Source organism: Calidris pugnax, unplaced genomic scaffold (genome assembly GCF_001431845.1).
Source record: "Calidris pugnax isolate Ruff unplaced genomic scaffold, ASM143184v1 scaffold30, whole genome shotgun sequence".
Lineage (NCBI taxonomy): Eukaryota > Metazoa > Chordata > Aves > Charadriiformes > Scolopacidae > Calidris > Calidris pugnax.
This window is the reverse complement of record NW_015090776.1, coordinates 1,000,155-1,023,736: the sequence shown is the minus strand read 5'-3', so window position 1 is coordinate 1,023,736 and position 23,582 is coordinate 1,000,155. Positions and strand designations below refer to the sequence as shown.

The following is a 23,582-nucleotide window of genomic DNA, read 5'->3' as shown; positions in this document are numbered from 1 at the left end:
GGTACCCTCGGTTCTTAAGACAGTCATCCCAACACTGTGTGTGGAACAAGAGCCTGGTGGTGTTTCTGGATGGTGACTTTTATCACGGTGTGTGTTCAGCTACGTGGGTAACACTACGCTGATCCAGTCATAACCCATCTCCATGTGAAGGGCTGGCCTCCTCTCATAGGTTCTTCAGGCAGATCCAGACCCCTCTTCACCAGCCTATGCTTTATTCTAGTAGCCTCTGGTATTGCTGTATAGTCAGTTTTTCCCCTGCAGAGAAAAATATAAAATAAGGTATTTCTGTGGAAAAGCCTCTTCTCCAAAAGCAGGGGAAAGAAGGTAAATGTTCAGAAACGTAACCTGGAAAGCAGCATGAGCACTTCTCACAGTGTTATGACAAAGACACTCTGTAAACTACAAAACCCTTAACTTAGTATCAGTACTCCTGCCAGAAACCCTTAAGATTTACCTTTAATCAACATTTGCAATACGGGTAAGGATGCATTTATTCTGCTATGTACCTGAACAGACACAAAGGAGAGCCTAGCTTTGGAAACACCTCACAAGTATATTTATTAGTCAGGAACAATCTGTCTCAAAAGCGTGACCCATTTCATGCTTTAAATGGCATTTCATTACGGTGCAGCTGCACAAGCCTCCATTCTTCCTGAACAGATGCTTGATATGCAGAAGGCAGACCTTAGCATGCTACTTATTTACATACATAAGTTCCTGGATTTGTTTAGGTTTGAGGACAGAAGTTCAAGAACAGTCTGTTTGTCTTAATCATTTGAAAAGCTTCTTTCTTTTCTTTGTCCACTGTTTATTGTCCACATCTTCAATATCATCAGGAGGATCTGGTATTACAATGCCATCAGTCATTTTATAGTAGACTACTGTGGAATCTGACTCAACTATGGCCAAGGTAACTGACAGTGGGGTGTCAGGATCCTCTTGTGGGAGAGATGCTTTCTTCAAGATTTCTCTTATCCTAGAAGAGGAAATAATCGGTTAGAAAGGAGTCCACAACCACCTAATGATGGCACAACAGCAGACACTCACCACTGCTATTTTTATTCTGTCTGTGTTTATTCTGCAAATTTTTCTTCACTAAAGAAAGTGTAGTATTTGTTCTAATAAAAATCCAAAGTCGTATAATCAAGCAACAAAATCAAATACCCTTATAAAAATACACTCAGTTACATACATCTCTGCTGGAAATGGCTCAACACATGCTTCTGAGCTTTGGTTAGGTGTACTACTGTGTACGTGCCTCAACTATCCTTCAACTACCACAATCATAGCATGGCAATCTCTACTAAAGAGAAAAAAAAAATAAAAAAATTCTATCTAGTTGTGTAACACATGGCATTCAATTAGAGAACAAAATAATTAAGACTTGTTCCATTTGTAGAGATAAATCTTCCAGTCTCTGTGCTGCAGTTCTCTGCCAGACTGTGGAAGACCCAAGAACTGAAGCCAGGTTTCTCTACCTCCCTGTCTAGACTAGAAGCCACAAGACTAATGCTCTTCTTCAAGACAGTCAGCATAAATAATGTCTTCCTTAAAAATTCAAGACCGAGTTATGCAATTTTTCCTGTTCAGCTTATTTTAAGAATAACACGCCAGTTACTTTTCGGTTCAGAGCTGAGGACAACACTGATTCCTAGAGTCCTTGTATTACTGTTCTGGGGAACAAGTACTAAAGATGATTCCTAGAGTCCTTGTATTACTGTTCTGACTGGGGAACAAGTACTGAAGGAGTGCAATGCCCAGGGGCAGAACAGTGAGCATTTCCACGGGGAGCTCTCTCCTTCACCTAAAGGTCAGGTGCTCACCTGGGATTGCCAGGACAGGTTACACTTTGGGGAGAGGTCAGCTATGCGGTGAGGAAAAAAAAAAAAAAAAAAATCACCCCTTGCTTCACGTGCCCCCGAAATCTCATTCACCAGTAACCATGGATGGTGGGTACTGTAGTTGAAAATAAGCCTCTTTCTAAATGCATCAGCTTTCAAACTTTAATCATCATCTTCCTTGCAAACCTCTTTGATCCCTTAATAAAAGCCAAATGGAAAGCGGCAGAGAATATGCAGTAGCCTGGAAAAGCCTATGCCATTAAGCCTGTGACCCTCTTAAGCATCCATCTGTCTTCTGAACTGTTCATAATTCAACTTGGCTAAAGCCAGTCGTGCCTTTTCTTTTGCTTCCACTACTGGCCCATATATCACGCGAGGCGAGGCAATACAACAGAGTGAGCGGGTCATTTAATGCAACAGAGATACTAAGGCTACAAAAAGCCATATTCTGGTCCTCCTACCATCAGCACAATTCCTAACAAGAGGACAAATGGGCAGAGAGATGCTGTACTGGGCCATGGCTGAAGAGAGGCACCTGCAAGGCTTGTATTTCAAGCAATGTGACATTAACTTCCCTGCTCCCTGCCACCTCAGCACCAGGCTTTTTTCTGCACGTGTTCTTGGCAGGTGCCTCAGCCTGTGAACACCACCTGCTGCAGGAACACTGACTGCACCGCTCTCCAGACCAGCGTAAATGCAAACCTGCTGTCCAAAGCTGCAGACAATTCCTGGGCAGAGGTGCTCTGCAACAAGAAAGAAATCATAGAATCACAGAATCACAGAATCTTCTAGGTTGGAAGGGACCTTAAAGATCATCTTGTCCAACCGTCAACCTAACTGACAAAAATAGACACCCACACAACAAACAAGGAGCATCATCACTAAACCAAACCTCCCAGCACTACATCAACCCGGCTTTTGAACACCTCCAGGGATGGGGCCTCAACCACCTCCCTGGGCAGCCCATTCCAATGCCTGAGAACCCTTTCAGTGAAAAAATTTTTCCTAATATCCAGCCTGAACCTCCCCTGGCGCAACTTGAGGCCATTTCCTCTTGTCCTGTCGCCTGTGACTTGAGAGAAGAGACCGACCCCCATCTCTCTACACCCTCCTTTCAGGCAGTTGTAGAGAGCAATAAGGTCTCCCCTCAGCCTCCTCTTCTCCAGGCTGAATAACCCCAGCTCCCTCAGCCTCTCCTCATAAGACTTATTCTCCAGACCCCTCACCAGCTTTGTCACCCAGGCCGGAAGGGACCTCCAAAGGCCATCTAGTCCGACCTCCCCGCAGTCAGCAGGGACACCCCCAACTAGACCAGGTTGCCCAGGGCCTCGTGGAGCCTCTCCTTGAATATCTCCAGGGAAGGGGCCTCAACCACCTCCCTGGGCAACCTGTTCCAGTGCTCCACCACCCTCACAGTGAAGAACCCTCTCCTAATTTCCAGTCTAAATCTGTTCCCCCCCAGCTTCAAGCCATGATGCTTCCTACGGTGAGCAATTAAATCTGTTCCCCTCCAGCTTGAAGCCATGATGCTTCCCACGGTGAGCAACGCCTCAAATACATCAAGGCCTTCCAGTAAAAGCACTACCTAGTGAGAGGGGTGATGTGCCTGCTGGAGTTGCACCAGTAAGCACCAAGCGAATTGCAGGCGTACCAAGCAGGCACCAGGACTGCAGTAAGCAGGGACAAATGAACTGAATGTCTGAGGCACAGCAGCACCTCTGTGCTGATGCTGGGCACCTTCTGCTCATCACTTCCAGCCCCACAATGTCTTGCCATAGCTCTGGTGGGTCTTGAGGGCCTGAGGAAGAATTTCAGATGTCCTTCCAGATATGCTACACATGCACACCTTGGTAGCTCGTGGCTGGATGAAGCTCTGGATAAGTTGTCAATAACGAGACCAGGCTACTTAGTGTCAAAGACCCACTGAGGAAAGAAGTGTCTGTGGCTTTCATGAAGCAGTGGATGTTAATCTCTCTCTCTCTCTTCTGGGAATGTGAAATAGAAATATCAATAAAAAGCCAAATAAAAGGGCACAGCTACCCAGGAGAGATATTCTGAGACCCAAAGAAACCAAGCTAGTGTTGAGTATGGACAGTCCCATACCTGAAAGCAGAGTCAGGCAGTGACCTGTGCACACCTGTCAGCCAGGGCAGAAGCTCCTTCATATTTTCTTTACTAACTGTCACCGTTTCTCTTCTTAGTCTGTTAAGAGGATGGATGTAACAGTGAGGCCTTAGATCTAGATTTCCCATTGCTCATTATTTCTTCTTATACTGTCAACCATAGACATCTGAACCTTTATTTCCCCCCATTTAGCACTTAGGCTTAGCATGATCCCAAAAGAAGCCAGGTCCTGACACCAGATTAATGACGTTTCTTTGTGTCCCTGACTTACTTTTCAGGAGTTTCTGGCTTTATGTAAAGAACACAAAGACAGGCCACCGCCTCACGATGATCTGCTAACGCTGCTGTCCACAGAGCCCAATGCTTTCCACCACACATGGGGAATTCACCTCTACTTCTGTAAAGAATTACAACTGCAAATGCAGGATTCTCCTCTTCCCCCTTTTCTCAACGCAGGCAGCCCCAAAACAGGAGCTCTCATTCATGCATACCACAACTAGCCACAACGCGATGCAGCACATCTGTAGATTAGTCAGAAGGTATCTTTTAAAAGAATAAGCTCTGGAATTCAGGAAGTCTGTATCAGACGCCTGTGTTTCCCCTTCTCCCCTGAAGGCATCACTGTTAGCTTCTGCATCCAGCATGTTCACAAAATTTCTCTGCAGCAGCAGACGTTTCAAAGGAGTCAGAGACCATCTGGGTTTGCGCTGATTTCACCGCACTTGCTACTTGCCACAAACAGAAAGATACTGCAGGAAGGGTATATTTTTTTAATCCTTTTGATGTATCTAACACTGTCTACAGAGAAAAAAAAAAAGAAAGAAGAAAAAAGCAAGAAGTGTTCTTGGCCTTCTGAAATTCAAAGGAGTGGATGTTTGACCTCCTAAACAAGGCAAGAAGCCTTAATTTCAAGAGATAGAGAGATACAGCCCTCTAGGCTGCCCATCTCAGACATCAGCTGCATCAGCAGTCTTTATAACCTCTGCTCACCAGCATCCTGACCAGGCTTTTGCTCATGAGTTCCAACTGTGTTAGGACTCATTCTGCAAACATTGTTCCCAGTAATACCAAGGGGTCCACAATGACTCTGGTTTTGGTTCCCCAGCCTTTACAAGCCATGATCCAGCAGCGTGAACCCCACAGAAGCCCTGGTGTCAAGCATTTGGCATGGCCAGCTCTACCTAGTTCCTCATTTCCAACAGGCATTCAGGTGTGAATGGCCAGACATCAAGTTTTAAGCAGAACGTAGAGACTCAACATGAGAAAAGGTGCAGCTGAGAAACAGTTAATACTGTTCTGCAGTATCTGAATAAAAGCTCAGCATGTTTTCAATACTATCTCAAGGAAAGCCCAAGCTGGAAGCCCATTCCCCTTTGTCATCTCCTGAAGGGCACCGTACAGCATAAACCTCAATCACTTTAGTACGTGTTCATCGCCTCAGACTTGCTCATCCACAAGCTCAGCCCGACAAGGAAGATGTAGGGGGTTGACTGTCCCCAAATCACTTTAGTACGTGTTCATCGCCTCAGATTTGCTCATCCACAAGCTCCCGACGAGGAAGATTGGGGACAGTCAACCCCCTACATGCTGCCTTCTTGGGATTTGGGCCAATAACTAGCTGGTAAAAAAATAAAAGGCATCTAGAGCCCCAGGAGAGCTCACAGAACAATCAAGTGTATGTGCTGCTGCACACGCAGTGAGAAGTCTATGACTTAAAATATTCCACAACTGCTCCTTTCCCTTTTTTCCCCCTCCCTATGAAGAAAAGTCATCAAATGTTAAAACAGGCAATACTGAAGCTTTAGGTTCCCTACAGAAGAAGTACATCTCAAAAAAAGGCACTGTGAAAGGAAAATAACATATATAAGCTAGGGGAATAGAGACACCACTGGAAAGTTTTTATTGAAGGCCTATAAATAGAATGGCTTTTTTTTTTTTTAAATAAGAATTCTCTTCTGTTGCAGATCCTACAGTTGGAACTTTTCAGAATAGATTGAAAACCTATCTCTAAAAGCTGATGGTATCTGCATGTTTGCTGCAATCTAGAATCTGCTCCCACCAAGACAAGTGCATGTAGGATGAAGCCCTCCATTTCCACCTAGGAAGCAAACTCACATTCACCTCACACTGCAGATGAAAAGAATTTAGTCTGAAACATTGAAGACGACACTGTTATCCAAAGCAAAGAGCTGGCATTTCAAAGCCCTTTGCATCAGAAAAAAAGGGCTTCAGAAAAGTTTTCTAGATATCTACAAACAACACTCAGTAGAGATTGCTTTATTTCCACCAAGGAATTAGTTGTAAAAGCAGGTTTAACTTACCATCACGTAAGGACCACTGCAGCTAAGGTAACAGCACTATGAATGTCATTCTGCTTCTGCTGCATTCAAACTAAATGGCAACAGTGACCTGGTCTTTTATTATTGTTGCAATTAATAGCTTAAAAACTAAACAAAAAAATCCATACAAAAGGAAAGAGGGGAATTTTCCCCTTTATTCCATATTAATTTTTCATTAACAAAATACTTTTGTACTAGGTCCACACATCAGAAATCTGTACCCTATTTCCTTATGATCTTCTTCTAACAACATAACATTGCCCTTTTCACTCCAAAGACAGAAAGGGGCATATGACCGGTGAATGTCAAGCAACTACAGCTTGAGGTTTTAACTGACTGTCCAAAAAACTAAAAAGAGAAGGGAATCATAAAGGAAAGATAACATGGGCAGAAATTTTTGTGACAAACAAAAGGGTATTTCAGTGATATATCCCATGCAAGTGCTTCTGAGAGGCAGCAGAAACACTGAAAGCTCAGAGTAGTTTTATGGAGATTGCATAGAGCTCCATTGAGCTGAAATGGAACTACTGCCTTCCATACCACAAAAGCCAAAGACTTTCAATCTGCCCTTTATACTTGGATGAATAATTCATTGCAGGCTTGGCCAGTCCAAACAGCTCCCTCCCCTCCATGCAAGGCAGGGCTGAAGAGCCAACACAAGTTGGCCTCTGTATAGCTAGAAAGATCATTACTCTGTGCAGCGGAGTGCGCCATTGTACCAGACTTGTTCAGATAGGCCCTGTGACAAGAGAGCCAAGGCAGGAGAAACCTACCCTAAAACCTCCCCTAAATACCTCGAATTTAGCCGGGACTACAAACACAGTGAAACATGGCTCACCATCAGGAACACTGTTCCAGACCTAGCTGCAGGGCAGGCAGCAATATTAATTTAGTGCTATGAAATATATGGGAAGATGCACATGGTGATGGGTGAAGGTGAAAACAGACACCACTATTTCTTGATATTTGTTTCCAAACTGCAGCAACGTGGGATGCTAAAAGACACCTAGGGTTTTGTAATGGAAGGAAAAATAAAACCAAAGAAAACTCCATGTGCCTCACTGGTCAGGAAAAGAAATCCAAAGTTGAAATATAAAGTCCTTTTTTCCATGGAAGTTGAAAAAGAAAACAAGACAAATCACGAGGAATCAGAATTCAGCAAAGTTCTGCACGATACACCAACTATAGGTTGTTCAATCATAGTACTGCACAACCAACTCAACTGTATGAGTCACATCAATCACTTTTAAACTACTAATAGTTTGCATTTAGGAGCTATTAATTACATTTTCAATGTGTGATTTACTGTAGGAGTAAACTCAAATAATGTTCATGTCAGAAGAGCTACTGACAAAACTGTGAAGAGGATGCAAGATAAGTAGCATGTCACACTTCCAGTGCATTTAAAACAGCACTTCCTACAAGCAAAACCACTTCAGATTAGAGGAAGATCTATGTCATAAATTACAAATTTAGAAGAGGATAAATTGCTTCCAGTTGTCAGATTTGTTTCTAAGGATGCTTATCAGCTTCAAAATGAAAATTCTGGAAAAAGAATACATAAATGTAAGTTACCATTTTAACAAAATAACCTTTTCCCTCTTAGCCAATACCAAACTTTGCGGTCTCTACAACCTCATGCAACTGACTTCACCCTTCATTTCCACTACTTGTATGCAAAAAACAAACAGGTCAGTGACATATCATTTAATCTGATGAGTTATTAGTAACGTTTTGCTTAGACAATGTTATTTGTCTAAGATAGACAGCACGTAATTCCGCTAGAGACGGCATCTAACTCCCTGATGACAGATGAAGGCTTTCAACGCTGTCTAGAAAATCCAGCTGTCAAACTGTGAGCTCTCCTACGCTTGCTGGAGCTTGGTTTGTGCAAGTCGTTTCTGCCAGCTCTGAAGCAGCACTACCTGTATTTAACTGCTTCATCCTCTTTGGGGAGCCACAATTCTGGAATGTACTGGCTGCAAAAAACAAACAGGTCAGTGACATATCATTTAATCTGATGAGTTATTAGTAACGTTTTGCTTAGACAATGTTATTTGTCTAAGATAGACAGCACGTAATTCCGCTAGAGACGGCATCTAACTCCCTGATGACAGATGAAGGCTTTCAACGCTGTCTAGAAAATCCAGCTGTCAAACTGTGAGCTCTCCTACGCTTGCTGGAGCTTGGTTTGTGCAAGTCGTTTCTGCCAGCTCTGAAGCAGCACTACCTGTATTTAACTGCTTCATCCTCTTTGGGGAGCCACAATTCTGGAATGTACAATTAGGTACTTGGTGTGCACTAAGGTGTCTTCTGCAGTAGTGAACAGCAAACACGTCCCAGACAACGGGCCTACGAATTCCTCCTGCAAGTATAAAACACTGCTAAATTCACAGGCATATGGACAGGTTCTCTAAACCTCAGTCAGCTGCGTGGTTGAGAAAGTGGTCCAAGACAGACAGAAGTTGCATCCTATTCTCCAGGTTTTTACTCACAGAAGATTCAGGAATCTTCATCTTAAGAGCATGCACATGACAATTAGGTACTTGGTGTGCACTAAGGTGTCTTCTGCAGTACTGAACAGCAAACACGTCCCAGACAACGGGCCTACGAATTCCTCCTGCAAGTATAAAACACTGCTAAATTCACAGGCATATGGACAGGTTCTCTAAACCTCAGTCAGCTGCGTGGTTGAGAAAGTGGTCCAAGACAGACAGAAGTTGCATGCTATTCTCCAGGTTTTTACTCACAGAAGATTCAGGAATCTTAAGAGCACGCACACGCTTCTCAGATTGTGTGAGACAACTGTTTATGTTGGTGGTCACTTTGCTCCAAATCCTGTAATTTTGTGATTCAGTGAGCTACTGTGCAGCCTTACACCAGCAGGGCAGGATAACCAGCTTCTGTCAAGCTGTTTGTAGAAGCAGACAGTGAGCTTAGTAAGCAGGAACAGTTTTCACCTTAAGCAGTTAACTGTCATGCATATACTGGACATGACAAAATCTTATAATAGGCTAAAAAACATTGAGCAGATTATTTATTTTGTAGGGCACTCATTTATCATTTGCTTAGGTGTCTTGCTGGTAATTTCCACAGCAACTTTTCTACAGCCTTTGAAGGACACACTCCTCTGAGCATCAGCCAAGTAGGAATCTTCATGAAATGCTTGGGAAGGCTGAAGTGGCTTTGAGAGGAAGAATCACCCCTGCAGTGCTACCCAGGCCTTACTGGTTCAGCAAGGAAATGCTGCCCAGAAATGCTGCCATTTTGTTAGCTTCGTTTGCAGTTAGTGCATTTCTAGTCCCAGCAACAAGGGCAGAACGTTTTCACCTTCCCAAGCCCCTCCAGTGCCTTACTTTCAACATGAAGTGAGCTGCATTCACTTGTAGTCATGCCTATTCCTCTACCTTCAGGAGGCAACATAAAAAGCCAAGGCATTTCTTTGAACAAAAGGCAAAGCAGCCAAGTACAAAAGCTTTCCTGTCTACCTATAGCTTGCGAAGTCAAATGAGAAAATACCATTTAAAATATCAGATACCTAACAAGCCTCCTGCTATCAATAATCACAACAGCAAAATATTCATCGCTGTCAGAACAAAGAGGCAGTAGTAGTATAAATCTGTTCCCAGCTCCTTCTGCAGGACACCTTTTAATGCCCGTGCCCCCCTCGCTACGTAACTCTGAGCTACAATTATTGCCTATACCCCTTGGATTTTGCCTACTGTTCCAGCAAAGGACCTGAAGAATTGATGCTGAACTTTCCCTATGAACACAGACCAGGCCCCCCTGATTAGTGGTGACCTGCTAATGAGATGCCAAGTGTGCATATGCACATACAAACACAAGCATATATGATCTTTCTGCCTGACAACATCCGTGGGCATCGAACACACGCAGGCTTTAATGGACTCACCTGGCATTACAGCCCAGTATGCAGCTCACTTCAGTGACAATACGCTCTGTGTAGTTACTCTGTATCAAAACCCAGTCACAAACTGTACTTTTAATCAATGTGATGCATTCACTCTTTGCTTCTCTAACACACATCCTTCCAGTAATGGATTCCACCCGCGCTGGTGCCAGGAGCAGAGCAAACAGCATCACCGCAGTACAAACAAGTTCAGAGGCTCCAAATGAAAAGCTCCAATGAAACAGTAAAAGATAGGACACACATGCAGTGCAATATCTCACTGTTATTAAAAGCCAATTAGAACACACTTGGCTGGCAACGATCCAATGCCAGGAATCAAAGTTTCCAACCTTGGAAAGGTACTACGTTAAACAAGCACGACACCCCGGCACGTAGGCGTCATTTCTCAAAGATCCCATATCCTCATTTGCTGCCTCCTTTTCCCACCTGAAATCTATTTTGAACTGTGAATAGCAGTGTGTTCCTTTGACACACATACAGTGGTCTGTTTCTTGCAGAGAGGCCGAATGACACTCAGCATTCCATCCTGCAGGACCTCTCAGCAGCTTTCCTCTGTTGTGGAGATCACACCCTATTTCCCTGTAAGACCAAGCCCACAGGAGTGACTGACCAGTATTTGCAAATGGAAATTTTTCAGCATGTAGACAGTACTCAAATCCACCAGTATCTCGTAAGTAATCTTCTTCCCCCTCTCAAACATGCTCTTAGGAAAACAGAGAATTCAGATGGAAGTCTGTTTGCAGGAGACTTGTCACTTGTAAAACTTCTCTCGTAAGTAATCTTCTTCCCCCTCTCAAATATGCTCTTAGGAAAACATAGAGAATTCAGATGGAAGTCTGTTTGCAAGAGACCAATCTGTCACGTCTAAAACTTCAATACGTTAAACAAGCACGACACCCCGGCACGTAGGCGTCATTTCTCAAAGATCCCATATCCTCATTTGCTGCCTCCTTTTCCCACCTGAAATCTATTTTGAACTGTGAATAGCAGTGTGTTCCTTTGACACACATACAGTGGTCTGTTTCTTGCAGAGAGGCCGAATGACACTCAGCATTCCATCCTGCAGGACCTCTCAGCAGCTTTCCTCTGTTGTGGAGATCACACCCTATTTCCCTGTAAGACCAAGCCCACAGGAGTGACTGACCAGTATTTGCAAATGGAAATTTTTCAGCATGTAGACAGTACTCAAATCCACCAGTATCTCGTAAGTAATCTTCTTCCCCCTCTCAAACATGCTCTTAGGAAAACAGAGAATTCAGATGGAAGTCTGTTTGCAGGAGACTTGTCACTTGTAAAACTTCAAAAAAAAGCAAAAACCATGGCATGTCTAAAACGTCATTCCTGAAGCACACACACACACACAGGTCTGCAAAGTGCCATTTATTAGCTACCTACTACTGTCTCAGGCTGCTGCCCAGAGAGCAACAGGAAAGCAAGCACCAGCAAAATCTGTAAAGCCAACCCTCCTCAGGCTGCTGCCCAGAGAGCAACAGGAAACAGCAAGCACCAGCAAGATCTGTAAAGCCAACCCTGTGCATACACTCCCAGCAACAGGAAGAATAGAAGAAATTGAAAAATGTACTACCACATGATGCATCTGAAATAGTTCAGGTCTTCAGAGACATCATGGGAAAGAATGGCAAATACCAACACGAGAAGGCAGCCGTTATCAGAGAGTAAATCCTACTGTGTGTCTGAGGCTGCTCTAAGTTAAAATATGCTGTAAAATTACTGAAGTGGAATTTCTCTAGGCTATAAATATCTGTAATATCACAAAGTCATAGTCTTGCATGTGCAAGGAGAGTAAGTCAAAAATCACAGCTCAAGGGACAATTACACATTATATTCCAGAGAAGTAAGAGGAATTTCCAATTGGAAGTAGCCAAATTACACTTTCAAAACAAAAAGCAAAGCAAACCAAACACTCCATAGAATCGACAATAAAAAAAGATGTTTATTCTTAGACAGGTCCAAGAAGATTTATTTTCTTCTAGGTACTTTAAAACCCAGTGACACAAAGAATATTGCTAGATTTCCCAGACTACAAAAAAGCAGCACAAGAATGTTCAAAACATAAACTGTGAAGGTCTTGTATTCTAACCTTGTCTCTCAAACACATACTTTGATATCCATTGTTATGTCCTAGGGCACATGCAACTTCTAAACAATGTGAAGTGTTTATCAGCAGGAGGAGCCAGTTGCTGTGGGAAGCTGACATGAAGGTTGTACCACTTTCAGAGAGGGAAAAGCAGAGACTGATGCAGCTTAGAAAATTAAAGAAGTATCAGCTTTGCATGTATGTTTGCTGCAACCAAAATAATTCTGCTCACAGGCTGAGACACCGCTTTCCTCTGATGCTGCTTTCTTTCCTCCCCCTCCCAACCAAGTCATCAGCAGCCTGTTAAATAGGATCTGTTCTTAATTTTATCTTATTGGTAATGTGAGCCAAACACTGACCACATCCTCACCTCTCATGGCTTAACGATATGTGCACAGGTACCGGCACCATCACTTGGAAACTCTCCTGTTCTCTTTCACGTGCGTGTAAACATACAAGCTGCAGTTCTGCTATTCCAACGTGCTTCACTTCATGCCAGTTTCTCCCTGGAAAGGTTCATCACCAATGAGAAGGGCGAGAACACAAAACACAAGTTTTAATCATTCAAATATCAAATTTGGTACTTAAGTTAACACCTAAGGTTCTATTTTCCCTCCCTCTCCTCACAGGACATTTCCCATGAGAAACAACAATCCTTAATCATTCAAATATCAAATTTGGTACTTAACACCTAAGGTTATATTTTCCCTCCCTCTCCTCACAGGAGATTTCCCATGAGAAACAACAACCCCATTCAACTGTCAAGTTCCCCTTCTGAGAAACAATCCTGTCAAAGAAACCCAGGGGAGCTGTACCAGTCTGCTGACTCCAGAGCTACACTAACTGATAGTGAATAGGGATCTGTCTGACAAAGCTTTGTTTCAAAAAGGCAAAAAGAAGATTAAAACCAAACAGCTTTAGTCATCTGGAACATAAAACTGTATCCAAATTTGGACTTTATCAGTGTCCTAAACTGTGAAGAAGCAGGTGCTAAAAGCATGATTAATGATATACACAGTTCTTCCCTTCCGCTTGAAGGGATAAGGCTAAAAGTTTTTGCTGCAGAACTACAGGGGCCTTCTCTTAAAGCCTATTAAGGCATTTTCTTCAGAGCTGTAACAATAACAGACACAGTGCTTTCTGGCCTGTAAAATCCCTCCCTTCCCTGACCTTGAGAACCACCAGCCTCCAAGAGAAACTGAAATATTTTTATTAGCCTGACTGCCCGTCAACTTACAGTCGTTTTTCAATAAAGCCAACTTGGAAGGCCGAAGTTTATAGATCACATAAGTCTCTTACAAGACAGCAGAAGACTACACCGCATTTGTCATAATTATTGCCACCAGACTTCCAAATTATCTTGTTTCCTATAGGAATCCTTGCCCTTTCCAGAGAACAGCATCCTAATCAGACCAGCATACCTCAGTCATTTGCTAAATGGTAGCCTTAGGGAAACACTATGATTTAGTAACTTCAACATTAATCTCCAAATGAGGACTCTATTACCAGCACAGGCCCTGAACTTGTAACTTCAGGTGTCCCTGCCCATGGCAGGGGGGTTGGAACTTGATGATCTTTAAGGTCCCTTCCAATTCTAACCATTCTATGATTCTATGTCCCTTTTCCTTCCCCTTCTCCTCTTTTGCTTTTTTCCCATGCCGAGTGCCTTTTCCCTGGAATGCCTGCACCTGTAACTGCTGGACAAAATGAGCTCTCATCTTTGCGAAGGCTCCAGGCAGGCACAGCACAGAAATCTTCAGCACCAAAATACCATCTGTTGCTTAGGTAACCACCACTGCATTAAGTTTCAAAAAGAATGCCGAGGACTTTGCAGGAAAGGTCCCGCTCGTGCACAAACTTTAACAGCACCTAAAGTAAATACACTTGTTGAGATGCCTACCCAGCCGCTTCATCAAATTACCTTCTAGGAGGTCCAGGTATACCACAAACGCAGCATAGATTTGAGCACTGTCGGATATATCAAGAGACATCATTTCTGTGAACTGAAACCCAAAAAGCAAAGAAGGAGAGCAGTAGTTTTATTAAGAATGTGCAGACCAAACCCAGGACCCGTGCAGCTGCCTAAGCCACTGAGGCCAGTTTCAAGGATCAACAGGCAACTAGAAAGCAGGACTTGTTTTCTGACAGTATCTTAAAAGCTCTTTTTTTTTTTTCCACATTCCCCCCTATTTCAGCGCTAAAGAAAGCAAGCCAAACAAACAAATACATGAGGAATCGCAACTATTTCTGGAACACATGTAGCTTTGTAGAGGAGGGCTATGAATTTTACCTATTTTTGCTGCCATACATCAACATCAGATGGCAGCCAAATTAAATACCTCCATGTTTTCAGTGTGCTAAAAATTAAGACGGAGTCAAAAGTCTAAGGTGCTGGCATTTTCCAGCTGTGATTTAAAAAAAAAAAAACAACCAAATTTTGAGCATTTAATGCTCTCATCCCTTCCTAAAAGTGGCATCCCCCAACAACCCCCTCCCGGCTCTCCTCGAGGCCCGGGCGACGAGCCCCCTCAACAGGCCCAAAAATAAGGAAACACGTTATATTCAAATCTCCTCCTCCAGCACCTCTTCTTGAGGCGGGGGCGGGGGGAAACTTTGTATTGGAGCTACACCTATAACAGTACAGTGCTTCTGGAAGCTGCCAGTCGGGGCTATTCTCCTATTAAAAGCATGTGACAGAGATGGATTCTGCAGTAATAATTTCCTCTAATCACTTAATAAAAATTCTGTCCCATATGTCTTTCCTTTTGTACTTTTTAAAGCCTTGTGATTGAATTTTGTTGTCTGCGGGATAATTCCAAGTGAAAAATATTTACTGTAGGTCTTTGCAAGGTCAGGTATATAGTACCGCAGGCAACTACTGTGCAAGTTCCTCTGCGTGCTGTTCTGTCAAATGTGTACTGGCCCCTGGGCCTGCAAAACCCCTCCTGGTTATCTGGTCTGTGCCTCTCTGCTCTGGAGCATTAACCAGTACTCACAATGAAGTATATAATGCTTCTATGGGATATATATATATATATATATATATATATACACGTATATATACACATACACCTTATCACAGTGGGGCCTTCTCTTTCTAATTGCAGCGTGGTGCGGTGGGCACGCTGAAGTGCGGGGATGCCATCCAGAGGGACCGGGACAGGCTGGAGAGGTGGGCCTGTGTGACCCTCATGAAGTTCAACCAGGCCGAGTTCAAGGTCCTCGGGGTGGGTCATGGCAATCCCAAGCACAAACGTAGGTTGGGTGGAGAATGGATTGAGAGCATTCTCCCTCCCTGAGGGAGGACTCCCTGAGGAGAAGGACTTGGGGGTGTTGGTGGATGAGAAGCTCAACATGAGCCAGTAACGTGCGCTGGCAGCCCACAAAGCCGAGCCCCCTCAACAGGCCCAAAAATAAGGAAACACGTTATATTCAAATCTCCTCCTCCAGCACCTCTTCTTGAGGCGGGGGCGGGGGGAAACACAACGAGCCGCTTCACCGGCCCCTCGGCCTCGGGGTGCCCGTGATCACCTACGGGAGCCCTGCCAAAGCTCAAAAATGAAGCATATGGGAGGTCAAGCAAAGTGACAAGTGGTATTCCTCAGGAGTCAGTATGGGGAGCGGTGCTGTTTAACATCTTTGTTGGCAACATGGACAGTGGGATGGAGCACACCCTCAGCAAGTTTGCTGATGACACCAAGCTGTGTGTGCAGTCAACACGCTGGATGGAAGGGATGCCATCCAGAGGGACCCGGACAGGCTGGAGAGGTGGGCCTGTGTGACCCTCATGAAGTTCAACCAGGCCGAGTTCAAGGTCCTCGGGGTGGGTCATGGCAATCCCAAGCACAAACGTAGGTTGGGTGGAGAATGGATTGAGAGCATTCTCCCTCCCTGAGGGAGGACTCCCTGAGGAGAAGGACTTGGGGGTGTTGGTGGATGAGAAGCTCAACATGAGCCAGTAACGTGCGCTGGCAGCCCACAAAGCCAACCCCATCCTGGGCTACATGAAAAGAAGCATGGCCAGCAGGGTGAGGGAGGTGATTTTGCCCCTATACTCTGCTCTCATGAGACCCCACCTGGAGAACTGCTTCCAGCTCTCAGGTCCCCAGTATAAGAAGGGCATGGACCTGTTGGAGCAAGTCCAGAGGATGGCCACAAAGATGATCAGACGGGCTGGAGCACCTCTGCTATGAAGACAGGCTGAGAGAGTTGGGGTTGTTCAGCCTGGAGAAGAGAAGGCTCCAGGGAGGTCTTATAGCAGCCTTCCAGTACCAAAATGGGGCCTACAGGAGAGACAGGGAGAGACTCCTTATCAGAGACTGTAGTGATAGGACAATGGGTAACAATTTTAAGCTGAAAGAGGGTAGATTTAGATTACATATTAAGAAGACATTTTTCACTATGAGGGTGGTGAGACACTGGAACAGGTTGCCCAGAGAAGCTGTGGCTGCCCCATCCCTGGAGGTGTTCAAGGCCAGGCTGGATGGGGCTTTGAGCAACCTGCTCTAGTGGGAGGTGTCCCTGCCCAGGGCAGGGGGTTGGGACTGGGTGGGCTTTAAGGTCCCTTCTGAACCAAACCATTCTATGATTTCTGGTTTCGCAAGGAGGCTTGTGTATTTCAAATAACTACCAGCAGCAGCAGCAGTAGGAGGAAGAGAAGGTAGCCCATAAAGCAGGGCCAAAACCTGCCCTGTCCAGCATGGAGGCCCGGCAGGAGACACAAGGCCTCAAAAGAGATGTGGAGCTCGGACAAGAGAAATTTTAGGGGAATAAGGCAGGGTTTTTAACCCAGGCGCAAAATTTCAGCCTGTTTGGATTTAAATGTTTTCACTTCAGAAGCATTTCAGAAATACTTCATGTTATGGGTTTATTCAAATAACTACCTGCAGCAGCAGCAGTAGGAGGAAGAGAAGGTAGCCCATAAAGCAGGGCCAAAACCTGCCCTGTCCAGCATGGAGGCCCGGCAGGAGACACAAGGCCTCAAAAGAGATGTGGAGCTCGGACAAGAGAAATTTTAGGGGAATAAGGCAGGGTTTTTAACCCAGGCGCAAAATTTCAGCTTGTTTCAATTTAAATGTTTTCACTTCAGAAATACTTCATGTTATGGGTTTCTTTAGAGCACTTGCATGCTTAATTTTTTTTCTTTACCACTCACAGGTGCCACACAGACAGCAAAGGACTGTCTGTAATTCCCTCGAGCCACACCTGGGTGCACAGGCGTTGCCATCCTGACCACAGGACCAGCAAAGCATCCAGTGAGGCCATCCTGAGAAAGGTGGGTTTATGGGGCCCTGAGGTGGGGGGGAAAACTGGGGATCTTGGAAAAATGGGTGAGGGTCAGACAGTGAGCAGAGAGCAGCAGTGGCATTATTGTTGCAGGGCATCTGGGTAAAAGATGGGGGACTTTAATCTCAGGGTGGATGAATGGGAAAGAAAGGAAGATAATCATGGGGAGAATCAACTGCAGGTGAACATAACACAACTTAATCTGATTGAAAGTCTCCTTGGAATGAGAAAATATGAAGGGAGAAGAAGAGTAAAACAGAAACAAAAGCAAAGAATATGTTATTAACGTATGCTGCCCAAAGCTTTTATAGACTGGTTAAGAGATTTAGATTCAAGGTATTGTTATTAAAAGCATCTTGGACTGCTTTACTTCAAAATATCTCTGATCTCCAGAGGCGTTGCCATCCTGACCACAGGACCAGCGAAGCATCCAGTGAGGCCATCCTGAGAAAGGTGGGTTTATGGGGCCCTGAGGTGGGGGAGAAAACTGGGGATCTTGGAAAAATGGGTGAGGGTCAGACAGTGAGCAGCGAGCAGTGGTGGCTGTATCGTTGCAGGGCATCTGGGTAAAAGATGGAGGATTTTAATCTCAGGGTGGATGAGTGGGAAAGAAAGGAAGATAATCATGGGGAGAATCAACTGCAGGTGAACATAACACAACTTAATCTGAGTGAAAGTCTCCTTGGAACGAGAAAATATGAAGGGAGAAGAAGAGTAAAACAGAAACAAAAGCAAAGAATATGTTATTAACGTATGCTGCCCAAAGCTTTTATAGACTGGTTAAGAGATTTAGATTCAAGGTATTGTTATTAAAAGCATCTTGGACTGCTTTACTTCAAAATATCTCTGATCTCCAGTGCAAATATGGTTTGCCTAATGCAAAGTGTCCCAGGACTGGCTTACCAGCTCCATCTGTCTTGGCACCTCTTTTGATGAATTTCAAACACTGACTTAAGTGAAGTCAGGCCTCTCTCTTATGGCATTTTGAATAGCTTCAAGCTGGTGTCCATGCACAAAAAAAAAAGCTGTGTGCTGTTTCAAACAGGTATGTAGAGCATATTGTTGTAACATCAGATGAGAGACTGCAAAGCCCTCACTTGTACACTCTGCTTGTTCTTCATCAGGCTACACCAAGAAAAATCTGGCTGACGTTGGAAACTGACAAACAGCTACAGTGATTAGAGGAAACACAAGGTATGATTGTGAGACAGTAAGACTGATGCAGAGCCTAGTGAAAAATGAACAGTGTTGTCTTTAACCCTTCTTATTATATAATAATCATTAAGGCTATAAACAAAGCATCAGTGAAAATTAATCTGTATGTATTAAGTACATAAATTGACATGTATGTATTAAGTACATAAACTTTCTGGGCTCTGGGATGACAGCAGCTTCCTTGTAGTTGAAGGAAGCCATATTGGGACTGGTCTTAGTCAAGCAAGCTTGGTTGTTTAAAAAGCAAGGTTATAGCCAGCACTTCAATTCCATGGAAAGAAAAGAAAAAAGATAAAATTGTCTCTGAGACTTTCACGGGAGAGCTGGCAGCAGTGGTTCACTTGACTGCTAGGAAAAGAACTGGATGGATTGAAGACCTCAGGCATGAAGAAGCCTATGAAAGAATGCTTTCCATATATATGATACACTTTATCAGAAGGATAGATCCTCTGTTTTCTACTGGGTGGGAAACAAAGCCTAAATTAAAGAGAGCTGTCTCTGAGACAATTTGCCAGAGACTGTTCTCACAGCTGGCCTGTTCTTGTTTGGTGTGGGTATTTAGCAGAGGCTGAAACAAATGGCCTATTTTTTTTTTTTCTTCTGTGGGTCTTACCTATACAAAAAGCTGTTTCTTTCCCAAAGCTAGACTATTTCACCACAGGGTGGTTAATTGTCCTGTCACAGCAGGATTGCGTCTTGGCTTAAAAAAAATACAGGATATAATATTGGCCATTAATAGAGGAGTAAAAAATGTATACAGATTTCTTTGTATACGCACAAAAAGATATATGCATTTATAGATGTATGAACGACAGGAACTGCAAGGGTAACTGTTGACCTGAACTTTCCAGATTTTCCACCCGTGCTGTGTGGCTGGGAGTAAGAAATTAAGCTGAGTTGACTCCTTTCTCTTATGCATGAAGAAACATCTCATGTTTCAGACATATACTGTCCTCTTTTCAGGGTAAGAACGATTGTTTTTCTTTTGTGTACTGATATAAGGAAGCTAACAAAAGTGAGTTGTGTGAGTGAGGGGAAAGGCATTTTGAAGAAAAAATTACCATTTGTGGGTTGCTGTTGGAGGCATTGCATTTGCCCCCAGCAAATTGCTATGGTTCTGATGCTGTTCAGGAAACAAAAAGAAGGGAGTAGGCTGAAAAGAGCTAAGAAGGGAGTAGTCTGAAAAGAGCTGATGGCACTTTAGATTTCACTGAAGACACCAAGAGCTGCACAGGCTGAAAAGCACACTCAACCTTCTGCAGTAACACAGAACGGGGTCTGGGTCGCACCTTTACACTTTGTGTTGCACGTAGGAGAAAGCCGTGGCTTCGCAGTCTCTGCCTCCCAGGTCTTCCTTTGTTTCTGGGAGGAAATAATCTGTGCTTTGCCCTGACCCTGCACTAACTCATCCGTGCTGGCTCTGGGCTATGGAGGAAGGCTGACCCTCCACTCCCTCATGTGAGCAAGGGTACGCAGCCTGCGTTGTTGCGCCCGCATCCGCAGAGGAGGCATGGCAAAGAGCAGTTACAGGAGGCGCATCTTTCTCCTGCCACATTGCCTCCTAAAAAGGCGATTGTGACTCAGCTTGAACATCCAGTGGGTGGAAAAACCCAGCTGCCAGCCCTCCACGTCAAGTTCAGTAGCATTAGACTCCATCCTCCAAATGTGAGTCGCCCTGTGGACGACAGCGGCATGTGGATTCAGCTGGCTCCCGCAAAACCCTAATCACTTCATACAGACTACAAAGCTGTTCCTTCTATTTGGTTAATGAATCCAAGCATAAAAGCAACATGTGGCAAGCTAACCATGACAGAAAAGCCTCATTAACGTATCATTGTAGGAGGACAATTATAAAGGTGTCGTGAAGGGCAAACAGGAAGAATATATTTTCATTAATTGCTCAGAAAGATGCTTACAAATTGCCAAAGCTTCTCAAATTTTAGTGCAGATGACATGACCTCTGGAAATTCTTTATTGAAGTTTACTGTTTTCCTAGGATGTTTCTATTTGCATTAGTTTTTTGGGCAGTCATCTGATCAGGAAACCAACAATATAATTTGGTGTGGGTGATAAATTACATTCTATAAACAAAGAACACTGCAGACATGAACTATCCATCTGTGTATATATATATATATATATATGCTACCTTAGCTGCAAACGAGTCACAATGAGATTGTGAATAATCTAGAAACAATTACTCAGTTGCTAAATGTTTCCTCCTATTTGAGCCTTGAAAGCACACTGGCAACAATGCTGCCTGCTAACGTGCATCTATTTACATTGGAGGAACTACCTGCCCACAGTAAAAACCAGATATGGACCCTTAGAGTTAATTAGAGATTTCATCTTGAAAAGGTTTAACATGCCCAAATCCTATTAACTTCTAAGAGCTGTGATTACCCCTTTTAAGATCATGACCCAATCATTTTAATTGTTGTAACATGTTTTGTTTATTTTTTTTGCTAAATTGTCATTGCTCTATTCATGGCAACGTTTCTGTGGAGAGTTAGTCAATTAAATACAGGGAATATTTTATTTTTCCAGCCATGTTCCAGCTGGAGCAACTGCAGTACGTGCATCCCTCTTGCAGTGTGGGATGGGTACTGTGTGTGAGGCTGCTTCACATCCTAGGGAGGTTTGCAAAATATTTTTTAACATAAAAGCACAAATTAAGCTTCCTTCCTTAGTAGGTAGGAAGGATGAGGGCGAAACCTTGAAACCATAGAACTTTCTAGGCTGGGAGGGACCTATCACAGAAGCACACAGGGTTGGAAGGGACCTCTGGAGATCATCTAGTCCAACCCCCCTGCCAAAGCAGGTCTACTTAGAGCAGGTTGCACAGGAACGTGTCTAGGTGGGTTTGAATCCACTCCACCACTGCCCTGGGCAGCCTATTCCAGGGCTCTGCCACCCTCAAAGTAAAGAAGTTCCTCCTCAGGTTTAGGTGGAACTTCTTATATTCAAGTTTGTGCCCATTTCCTCTTGTCCTGGCTCTGGGCGCCGCTGAAAAAGACCAGTCCCATCCTCTTGACACCCACCCTTTAAGTATTTATAGGCATTGATCAGATCCCCCCTCAGTCTTCTCTTCTCCAGACTAAAAAGACCCCAGTCCCTCAGTCTCTCCTCGTAAGGGAGATGCTCCAGGCCCCTCATCATCTTTGTAGCCCTCTGCTGTACCCTCTCCAGCAGTTGCCTGTCTTTCTTGAACTGGGGAGGCCAACCATCAACCTACCACTGACAAAAACCATCACAAGACCATGTCACGAAGCACCACGTCTGCCTGTCTTTTAAATACCTCCAGGGATGACCATTCCATCACTCCCCTGGGCAGCCTGTTCTAAAGCTTGATAACCCTTACATAGGGTTACAGCTTCATGTAGGCAGCAAAATGAGAGATCTCTGTGTTAGCATCAGCACTTGGAGGGTAGGCTATAAAGGGAACTGCCAAATGGCTCTTTCAAACCTCAGACTCAGAATCACAGAATGGTCAGTGTTGGAAGGGATCTTAGAGAACATTGAGTTCCAACCCCCTGGCCATGGGCAGGGACACCTCCCACCAGACCAGGTTGCTCAAAGCCCCATCCAGCCTGGCCTTCAACACCTCCAGGGATGGGGCATCCACAACTTCCCTGGGCAACCTGTTCCAGCATCTCACCACCCTCACAGGAAAGAATTTCTTCCTAATATCTAATCTAAATCTCCCATCTTCCAGTTTAAAACCATTACCCCTTGTCCTGTCACTGCACTCTGACAAAGTCTCTCTACATCTCTCCTGTAGGCTGCCAATATCTGAAGATATTGGAAGGCTGCTATGAGGTCTCCCTGGAGCCTTCTCTTCTCCAGGCTGAACAACCCCATCTCTCTCAGCCTGTCCTCATAGGAGAGGTGCTCCATCCCTCTGATGGTCTTCATGGCCCTCCGCTGGACCCGTTCCAACAGGTCCATGGGGTGAGGACTCCAGAGCTGAACACAGAACTCCAGGTGAGGTCTCACGAGCGCAGAGCAGGGGGGTTAACTCAGCTGATAAACGTGCGTTTTGTAACTTAAACTTCCGCAGGTGCGGGCAGTTTGTGCTTAATTGGAGCCATCCAGGTGATGGGAGGATTCCCACCTGGGCCAGCCCACCTGGGGGCAGGCGGTTGGCGCCGCGGGGTCGCCCCCAGCAGCCCGGACTGGGGGAGGGCCGTGCCGGGGGAGGTGCGGCGGAGCCGTGCTGCCCACAAAGGCCGTGTTTGGGGGCGCCGGGCCGGCGCTGCTCCTCCTCCCTCTCCCCTTCCTCCTCCTCCTCCTCCACCCCGCGGCGCCGGGCGCGCTGCAGCGGCCGCCCCGCACAGCCGGCGCGGCTCCCCGCGGCCGCTCCGCGCTCCATCATGGCTGCGAGCGCCGGGCCCCGCGCCCCCCATCCTTTTTTTCTCCTCTTCCTCCTGCTGGGCGGTTGCGGGGGGAGCCTACCCCCGGATCCGCCGCCCCCACCGCCGCCACCCCCGCCTCCGAGCCCCGAACCCCAGCTCCTGCCGTAGTCGGCTCTGCAGAAGCCCACCGTGCTCCTGGCCATCATCGCCCGCAACGCCGCGCACACGCTGCCGCACTTCCTGGGCTGCATCGAGAGGCTGCAGTACCCCAAGAGCAGGATCGCCCTCTGGTAAGGGGGGGGACACCCCCTAAGGCGGGGGTTGTGGGCTGGCCCCCTATGCTTAGCAGAGCCCCGGCTGCCGCAGCCCTTGGCTCCCGCTCTGTGTCTGGCG

At 45.1% G+C, this 23,582-nt stretch overlaps 2 protein-coding genes across 2 annotated transcripts in view; one reads left to right on the top strand and one right to left on the bottom strand.

Moving 5' to 3' along the window:
* Nucleotides 1–533: 533 nt before the first annotated feature.
* The window catches only part of TSEN15 (tRNA splicing endonuclease subunit 15), a 23,495-nt gene continuing 446 nt past the window's right edge, over nt 534–23,582 (bottom strand). Inside the window, exons 2-4 of the mRNA XM_014948396.1 lie at nt 14,255–14,336; nt 12,704–12,839; nt 534–976 (exon numbers count right to left, since the gene is read on the bottom strand). Of these exons, the coding sequence (XP_014803882.1) occupies nt 772–976; nt 12,704–12,839; nt 14,255–14,327 (414 nt within the window). The 5' untranslated portion in view covers nt 14,328–14,336 and the 3' untranslated portion in view covers nt 534–771. The remainder of the gene's footprint in view (nt 977–12,703; nt 12,840–14,254; nt 14,337–23,582) is intronic.
* COLGALT2 (collagen beta(1-O)galactosyltransferase 2) overlaps nt 22,748–23,582 on the top strand; it is a 57,638-nt gene continuing 56,803 nt past the window's right edge. The window contains exon 1 of the mRNA XM_014948342.1: nt 22,748–23,479. The gene's annotated coding sequence lies outside the window, so the exon portion shown is untranslated. The remainder of the gene's footprint in view (nt 23,480–23,582) is intronic.